The sequence below is a fragment of the Berghia stephanieae genome, chromosome 3 (assembly GCF_034508935.2).
Source record: "Berghia stephanieae isolate SIO BIC M18660-M18661 chromosome 3, UCSD_Bste_1.3, whole genome shotgun sequence".
Classification (NCBI taxonomy): Eukaryota; Metazoa; Mollusca; class Gastropoda; order Nudibranchia; family Aeolidiidae; genus Berghia; species Berghia stephanieae.
The window spans coordinates 41,365,494-41,375,493 of record NC_088362.1 but is presented as its reverse complement, the minus strand read 5'-3'; the positions used below and the strand labels follow the sequence as shown (position 1 = coordinate 41,375,493).

Genomic DNA, 10,000 nt, shown 5'->3' with positions numbered 1-10,000 from the left:
TGACTAAGATTTATGGCGATACTTGTGACGTAAAGCTTGTGAAAATGCAATGAAAGTACTTCTTATTCAGTCGCGCTCTCGTGCACGATAAATTGCTAAGCCTAAAATGGAGAACAACAAGTTATGTAAAAATTATTTTTTAAATTGAGCTTTATATAGCGCAATGTCCACTAAATGTGCTCAAAGCGCTTTACAAGGGGTCAACAGCAACATTTAACATGTAGGACGGGACATGACGCCTGTTAGGCGATATTACAATTTTTCGGACAAAGACAACGCTATTAACGGCCAGGTACTCATTTTACACCTGAGTACGGTGAGTAAAGATCCTTTTCCAAGGACTCAACTATGCGCCGAGCGTGAGGCTCTAACCCAGGACCTTCCGATCCGAAAGCGAGTGACATACCACAAGACCACATAGCCGCACATGAATCTACATGTTTTGTTAGTATTTTTCTTAGTATCTCAGTAAATCACAAGATAAAGTATTATCCAGAGATTTTATGATAATTAGCGATAATGCTATAAGAAAGAAGAAGAAATCAATGTAATACACAAGCTGTCTCTGTGTTTGATAACTACCTCTATTACATTGAGTAATATTAAAAAGAGATTTAGATTTTTAAATAGCACGCAAAAATAGCTTTAAATATGTACGAATAAAACCTAACAAAAATGTTTAACGTGTATAATATTTACTCTTATCTAATTTATATCATTCTCAGTGTTTAGAATATTCTTTATTTTGTTTTTTTTTCCCTCTGTAATCACGTATTTTATTGTAAAGCGCCCTAGAGTACGAATTCGTGGAACTTGCGCTATATATGAATGATTTGTAAAGCGCTTTGAGCACATCTTGTGAATAATACGCTATCATAATAATGATTGTAAAGCTTTACAAATTTTATTATATAATATTAATTAATTAGTTATTATATTATTATTATAATATTATTATTATTTATTTATATTATTATTATTATTATTATTATTATTATTATTATTATTATTATTATTATTATTATTATTATTATTATTATTATTATTATTATTATTATTCATTATTATATTATTATTATTGTTATTATTATTATTATTATTATTATTATTATTATTATTATTTTGATTCACACTTTAGACATTCATACGAAAACAATCGTAAAATATGTTTTATTTACATTCTCGTACATGATAAGAATTTTTGATCAAGCAAGACAAAAAGCCTAACGTTGACAGAGGCTAATTGGTTGCGTATGCCATTATTATACAGATATCACATCACGGATGGGAGTTTTGTTTTGTTTTGTATTTATAAAATAACTACATACAGTATTCACATTATAACCGTGTCTTTGATAATAACAGTAATGACGTAAATGGTGATTATGACAATGATGATGCTGAGATGCATATGATGATGATGATGATGATGATGATGATGATGATGATGATGATGATGGTGGTGGTGGTGGTGGTGGTGGTGGTGGTGGTGGTGGTGGTGGTGGTGGTGGTGGTGGTGGTGGTAGTGGTGGTGGTGGTAGTGGTGGTAACGAAGACGATGAAGAAAAGTGCTTGTCAAATTATGACAGATTCCCCAAACATTCCATTCCAATTTCTTGGCAATAGTTTTTTGAAGTCTTCACCTGTTTTAGACATTGAGATTCATAAATTTGATTCATACATAGGCACGATGTTGATTGTTTAACCTATCTAATATTTTTCTGAATTAATATTTTACCACCCTAGCACATTAATTTGGCTTGATTTGAGTACAAAAGAAATAATTGACGCATGAGTGACCGGTCCTGAGTAGATATATCAATTTGAGGGACTTAACACTGGTTCAAACATCGGAAATCCCATAGCAATATTAGGAGGTAACTGTCAAAACGCAATGCCGCATTTTTTATCAATCACAGAAAAAATGTAATTTTTTTGTCATTTATTTAGTGATTGAACCCTCTACTTACCAACCATAGGAAAATCGTCACATTCGTTACGATACAATCAACATTATTCTTATTCAAATTTCTTTTGTACATCATAAAATTTAAAGGAAATGAACAGTGTGTTGTAGAGCATGTTATGCTAAAGAAATAATGTATGGCAAGAAATTTACTGCTATTATGTCAGAGTGATATAAAATCTAATTTGTGTTAGTTGGGTGTGAAGTTTTGGGGAAAATCTTGAAAATGGCTGGTAAGGAGAGGGTTAAAGAGGAAAATGCTTGTCCTGTTTGCTTCATTGAACAATACCCTTTGTGTTTTAAAACTCCGAATATTTCTGGTTGTTCTATGGATTTCAATACATTACTCGAGTCTTTTTCTATCTGAATTTGGTTTAGATAATAAGTTGTCTCTTCAAATAAGTTTTTGTTATTTATACAAATGAGCAGATCAATATTCAAATTCAGAAAATGTGTGGAGCGGGCACTTGTAACGATAGTGATGAAAAAAATAAGGTATGGAGAAATGTTAGATGAAAACAGGTAAAAAATCACGGGGTCAGTGCCAAACTCAGGATCCCTGGATGGGGATCCTGACCTCCCATAGTGGGCGGGGAGGTACATGCTGTGTCTTCTATCCCCCTCTACCCGTTTTCCAATTGTTTCCTGTCGTTGTCTTGGAATGATATTACTTAGTTTTGTCCGGACCCTGGCCGGAGTTCCTTGGCTAGGAGGGAAACAGTCGAATGTATAGTTAGAATTTTGGGAGATGATAAATTTTTCCTTGTAAATCATCTCTCTATTATGCATTGTATTATGCTTAGATTACATATTATATTATTTGATTTGTAAACATTTGAGTGTATTCCTCTTGGTTGGGACCTGTGCTTGTGTCTGGATGAGACTTTTAGGTGATCTCAAACTAAGTACTTTGATAGTGTGCTCTTGGAATCTACATCCGTTTCCTATTTGAACGAATTCCTCTTTGTCTCACCTTTTCTTTTGTGCTTTAATTGTAATTCTAGAACTTTTTACTGTCCCATTTTCTTCCTTTTTACTGGTGCTGATATGACCTTAATGTGTTGCAAGCGCCGTAAAACCCTTAAAAACAAAAACAAACAAACTCAGGATCCAATTGAATCCAATTGACACGACACCCTCCAAGAGAGTGTGGATGGACAGCTCGCTATCCTTTCTCTCTCGGTCAGGCGGAGGGTGTCGTGTCAATTGGATCCTGAGTTTGGCACTGAACCCGTGATTTTTTATTCGCTATATAAGTTACCACACCATTCCTAATAGATAGAAGTTGACAATAACATTTCCTTTACTGGAGGAACGGGAATTTTAAGTAACGCTCAAATCACATAATAAATATATTGTTGCCATTAGCATTTCACCGATATTACACATTTAAAGAGTATATCTTGAATCACGTGACAACAGATAAATGCTTTTCTATGATAAAAGATCACAAAAGAGCAATATGCAAACCCAATAATGTTTGTTTGTTTGCTTTTATTTTTGATTCATTCTGATACACAGTCAAAATCTTCAGTCAGCCAGACTCTCATATGAACCCATCACCCATTTAAAATGCTATTCTAATGGGGTTCCGATAGCCCATCTGGTAGAGCACTTGCTTCACAACAAATGAATGGGTATTGATCCCGGATGCAATCGAGATTTTATTTTGACCCCCTATCTACCCAATTGTGATTAGGTAGCTGGACCTGTTGGATCTGAGTAAAAATACTTTGTGATAGACGAGTGTCTTGTGTTGAGTTTATTAAGAAATTGTTGTCGTCTTCTCGGCAAGTTTGATCTCGGCATAAGCTCCGGCTCCTTTGGCTTTGTAGCTCCGAGGGTATACTGCTCTGATAATAGGCTATTGTTGTTATATTTTTATTAACAAATAGCATTGAAAAATTACGTGTCTTAAAAACTTGATCATATTAGAGCTAGAAAAAATGTATCTTGGAGAAGATCATTATAGAATGATAGTAGAATATTTTAGTTAAAACTTAAATTGGACTCGGCTACCAATATTATGTCTTTCAGAGAATGAATATATAAAACATTAGTCGTATCATAAAGCAGAGGAACTATATCCTTTTGGGTAGGGATGGGGGTGGGGTCAATGATAATCAAATAGCTATTATGGTTGCAAATCCTAAGCTTTAGATAGCTAAATAATCTGATCAGTATATAGCTTTTTGTGTTGCCTTCAACATTGCTTTGGTTTCATTTTCTGAAATTGGCCACTTTGCTGATTGGTCGCTTTAGCCGAGAGAAACCCATTTGTGAAAAAAAAAATTTTTTTTATTTTGACGCAAGTTTAATTTAAGATCAAAGCTTCAATGTTCGATAAATGCTGAATAGATTGAGAAAGTATTATTTAATTTGCTGATATTTTCAAAATAAGCTTATTTTAGCTGATACGTCAATGGCCGTTTTGACTTTTTAGAAGGCAAAAATACCCATATATATATATATATATATATATATATATAATATATATATATATATATATATATATATTGAATCGTGTTGGATAAAAATATGGTACGTAGCAATGGAGCGAATTATTTTAATATTTACCACAATGTTGGAGTCAGTCTACATCGATGTTTCAGGCCTTTTCAGCCATCGTCATTGTTCAACAAGCAACAACAAACAACAAACCAAACTCATGTAACACACAGTCCTGACGATGACTGAAAAGGCCTGAAACATCGATGTAGACTGACTCCAACATTGTGGTAAACATTGAAATATATATATATATATATATATATATAATATATATAAATATTAATATATATATATATATTATTTTAATGTTTACCGCAATGTTGGAGTCAGTCTACATCGATATATATTCAATCATTCAGTCTTAACAATCAGATATCCCATTTTTAAACATTGTTCACAACTTTTCAATACTTACATGTGGCTTAACATTACATGACTTTGTACAATATTACACAGTAACAATATGTATCAATGTCAAACCATTGTTTAAATTGCCTAATTACTGGAAGGCTGATTTTTAAACCTATTTAGTATTTAACCAGTTAATTGCCGTAATCTGACAAGACACTAATTTAAAATTTGGCCAGAAAACCCGTCCTTCTCGAATATCGATCGATTTAAATAACACTTATTTTGGCAGACCTTTTCAAACTTGGGACGTTGTAGGTCAGGTTTGAGAATATTTGCCAAGATTAGGGTTATTTAAATCGATCAATATTTGAAGGATGAGTTTTCTGGCCAAATTTTTTATTACTTGTTTTTCACCCGAGTACAACAGTCAACTTGTTAATCAATAAGGTGGATGACAATATCCAATTATCAGTAAAAATATGAGATATAATTTCTTTCACTGGACAGTCATTGGTCCAAACCATTCATAACTTGTGATTAAAGCATATTTCATTATTAACTTTCAATTAGAAGAAATAAGTCCACAGGAACCATACAAAGCTGAATCCGTTGTTAATATCGGTTTCTGTGGCTTGAAACTGACAGTGACGATTTCTTACTAATACCTGAAAATTAACGCTTGGTCCTTCGCAGAATAATTTCAATCAGATCTAATATTGTTGTTGTACTTTGACCAAACACAATTAATTGTTTTACTCCATATAATGATCGAGCAAAATGAACATTAAACTAAACATCTGAAAAAAGTGTTGTGTGTTTGAAACATTGCCAGACAAAGCAGAAAGAAAAATGCAAGAAATAAAAATTCAGACGGCCTCGACTGGGATCGAATATCAGACCTGGTAATCAAGATGTAACTGTTGCTGCTCGAAGCTCGAAGAAATAACTAATAATGTTAAAAATTGAATGTAAGTTTCAATTTAATTACAAAAACAGATCAAATAAACGTTTCGGGTTTCTACTTTATCAACAAAACAGGATGAATGAAACACCACAGATGAATGAGATAATGTGGTAGTGGCGTTGTCGGGGAAACCCGAAACATTCTTTTGCTCTGTTTTTGTAATTAAATTGAAGCTTACATTCAATTTCACATTATTAGTTATTTGACCTGATAATCAGGAGGTCTGCCTGAGGTTCGATCCCCAGTCGAAGCAGGATGATTTTTTGGGGGCGGCTCTTTTCTAGTATTGTTCTTTTTGCTTTTATACACACTTTTTCAAAATGAAGATGAACCAAAACATGTCTAAATGGTTTGATCGGCGTATACATATATGCAGGTCTGACATCCGAATCCGCTTATGGCCCTAGATTAACATTTTTAATGGACAATATTGTGCGTCATTTATTTTTTAGATTTCCAGTAAGGAATTGGGTTATCAGACCTGAAAATAAGTGCACGTTGGTTTTTCATCCTCACACTTCATTGATGTTTTAGTTTTGAATTCTATTAAGAAGTTGAAAGTCCTTTTTAATCGGCAAATGTTTCGAATAAATGTTTTCTGGCCAAAATGAATAAATGTGTTTTATCACACATCACGACTGTGCAAGAAATATAGTCCCAATTGTAAAAGAGAAACAGTTGGGCTGGCACGTATCTCAGATTGGACATTCTTGATGTCATTAAACGAGAAAAACTCTGAAAAAATGTGTATGAAACCGTACCAGACAAAGCAAGAAAGAAAAATACAAGAAAAAAAAAACACCACAAAAATTAGCATGCCTCAACTGGGGAGGCATGATAATATTTTGGGACGTTTTTAAAAAATTACTTAATTTTTCTTTCTTGCTTTGTCTTGCACGGTTTCATACATATTTTTCAGATATTTATTTGCTCCCTAATTTGTCACAGTGAACAAGAAAGGATGACAAATTAATAAAAGAGTATTATGAAGATAAGGAAAACTTCAAAAATTTTAACAGATCTATTTTATAAGATCATTGCCATCGTGGGTAACTACTGTTGAAGCGTAGCTTTAGCATTATTACCAAGATGGCACTTTCACTTCCTCAAAGTTAAAAACTCGTTGATAGTTCTGGTAGGTGACCAGTGTTGCTGACCAACAGGCTGTTATTATTGAACTCCGACTGTGGATGCTGGACTATCTACATGAAGATAGATTTCCAAGCGAAGGATACGCACGTCTCGAGTGACAGTGGTGCTGCTGCAGTTTACTTCGAATTGGATGCTCACCACGCTTTTTAAAATTTTCCAAGAGCGGAAAATAAAATCAAAAGCTCTGTAACGTCATTGATCTCAGCAGGTACTCAATCAAATGTCAGACACAGAGCGACCGTTTGTGTCTCCTAGCATCGGCGTACGTGTTGTGTTGGGGATGTACGGGTTATGACGCAGAAGTGGTGCCCCGTTGGACGTTGACTGGCAGGACGATGTAAAGTTGGAGGTTCGGGTCCCTGGCATTGACAACGGGGTGCCGTAACGACGTAAAATATCCATCTAGATAGGACATAAATGGAAAAAGCAAGTGAGTTAAATAAACAGCAATATTTGTTTCAAATTTAACTTTTATATAGAGCAATATCCACTTAATGTGCTCAAAGCGGTTTACAAGGGTTCTTTGACCAACAGCAACATGTAACATGTAGAAAGAGACATGACGCCTTTTAGGCGATATTACAATTTTTTTCCGACAGAGACAACACTGTTGATGTCCAGGTACTCATTTTACACTTGAGTACGGTGAGAGAATGTGAGTAAAGAGTCTTTTTCAACTATGCACCGAGCGAGGCTCGAACCCAGGACCTTCCGACCCGAAAGCGAGTGTCATACAACAGACCACATAGCCGCACACGGTAGTCAATATCTAATTTCCTAAAGACATAATTTAGACAATAAGGGGTTACCCATCACGTGAGATCTGGACTCCTCTCCCTCTCCCTCCCCACCACAACCTCACACGTATCATTAGTTCTTTAAAAAATATCTAGTTTTTATTTGTGATTTACATTGTAATATAAATTTGTGGTTCATATTAGATAAGTGTAGGACCATTGAAACTGGAGTCAGTTTATTTCCGACCTCTTTTAAAGCGAATAATTAATGCGATCACCGACAGAGAAAAAAAATCTGACAAGAGCACGTTGATTGTTTTATAAGTGATATTAGTGTCTTAGAACCAATAGAAACTTGAGGTCAAGCAATGGCCAATCAATCCTTGTCAAACCTATGCCATTGCGTAAATTAGGTGAACAATCTTTTCAATTTTCGGCCCCCCATTTTTGGAACTCTCTCCCATTACACGTGAGATGCTGGGATTCGTTGATAACTTTCAAATCTCGCTTAAAGTTTTATCTTTTTACGTCATAATGTTGCAATACTATTATCATATTTTGTTGTTGTTAAATTGAATTCGTATAATGTTTCCATCAAACTTGTCTTACTGTAATATGTTTTGTTTTATATCATTGTAAAGCGAATAGTGCCTGTGACAACGGGGTAAAGCTCTATATAAATGGGATTTATTATTATTATTATTAGAACCCCATTCCCTTCCACGGAAGTGTTTTGAACAGAATTTCAAAACAGATTATACTTTGGCATGGCCTGTCTCTCGTCAGTTATATCGTTGTGGTAATAAATGCCACGAAGACATTTATGGGATAAATTCCTTTTTACTCACACCACGTGAATAAATTTGACCCCAAACTTTGTAAGCAAGTATATCGGATATGGCATTAAATTAGCCTTGAATAATTGACATGTTGTTTTTTTTTTTGTCTTTTTTTTTCTTTGCGAAGAATATAATATCAGTTTCTTTTTTCATCTTGTAGCTAAGAGAGAAATAAACTTATCTACCATGTGTACAAATAGACATTATTGATTTTTGATGTGTGTCAAAAATAGGGCAGAAAAGTTGTGACATCACACCTCCTACTTTTCCTGTTCTAAATCCTTAAAAGTGTGTATGTCGAATGAATAGGATATATATTGAATCTTTAGGTGGCATAATTATGTTATTAGCAGGGTTATATGCATATTATTAGGATTACGGGACGTAAAATAGTGAGGAGAGATGATCTTCAATGACGACCAGCATATATTTAGACAAGAAAATAAGATGATATCACTTTGAAACCATAAGATGTATTACACACGGTGTGTATTCAGTCCTCCCGAGGAGTGGTTTTACACTTCCAACGAGATTGGAACCATTTTTTGACATTTTTTGTTCCCTATTTCTAAAAAAAATTCTAAAATTTAAGTGAACTAAATTTCATAATGATATTTAGGGAATTTACCTCCAAATCTTGCATCTGGCGTGAGTAGAGCGTGTTGTTTTTCATACTTGATCGAGAGTGTGTCGAGTCTTTGTCACTCCTCACCGCTGGCCTGTAGAATTGAAAACGTACGACGTATTTATTAGGGAACATTTTGTCCTGTTCACACGATACTTTTTAACTCTCTCTTCCTTAACAAAACCCTATGGTACATTTTGGTGTAAGATTTGGATAAATAGACTTGCGAAGGGTTGATGTGGGCTACTTTAAGTTTTCTACCTCCCCCCCCCCTCCCCCACTCCTCATCCTAATCTGTTTCATTCTCTGTGGCTTTCTGATATTGCCCTAGGGTTTTGCAATGATAATATATTAAACATGTTTTAAAACTTTATTTCTTTTTTCAAATGCTTGTTGTTTGGGTTCCATTTAATAAATATGCATTGATAAGAACGAATTGTTATATCTTTTTTTTTCTTTTTATACATGCTATGCATTTAATTTTTAAAAACTCATAACATCCGCCTGCCGAATATGACGTACCAACACACAATTCACTGTGTAACCTTAAATGTTTAAAGTCTGATTAATACAATTTAGTGAGAACTACTCATAAAAATGGCTAGCTGAAAACAATAACAAAGGGATGAGTGACGTCAAATTAGTTCTATCTATAGATAGTATGCGCTTGGTTAAGAAGCTCACAACATTGCCATCCGGAAGTGTAACGGACCAATACACAAAACTATGTGTAATCTTGAGTGTTTATTGTCTGGTAAATACAGTTAAGTGAGAATTATTCATAAACGCGGATAGCAAAAAAAAAAATAACAAAGACCTGAGTGACGTCATCTTCGTTTTATCTATACTCAATGC

The 10,000-nt window shown here is 34.2% G+C and overlaps 1 protein-coding gene across 2 annotated transcripts in view; it reads right to left on the bottom strand.

Annotated features, from left to right (window-relative positions):
- Positions 1 to 6,798: 6,798 nt before the first annotated feature.
- Positions 6,799 to 10,000, bottom strand: part of LOC144967739 (uncharacterized) — a 170,074-nt gene continuing 166,872 nt past the window's right edge. For both annotated transcript variants that reach the window (XM_078905322.1, XM_078905321.1), the window contains exons 18-19: positions 9,149 to 9,239; positions 6,799 to 7,346 (exon numbers count right to left, since the gene is read on the bottom strand). In XM_078905322.1, the coding sequence (XP_078761448.1) occupies positions 7,161 to 7,346; positions 9,149 to 9,239 (277 nt within the window). In that variant the 3' untranslated portion in view covers positions 6,799 to 7,160. The remainder of the gene's footprint in view (positions 7,347 to 9,148; positions 9,240 to 10,000) is intronic.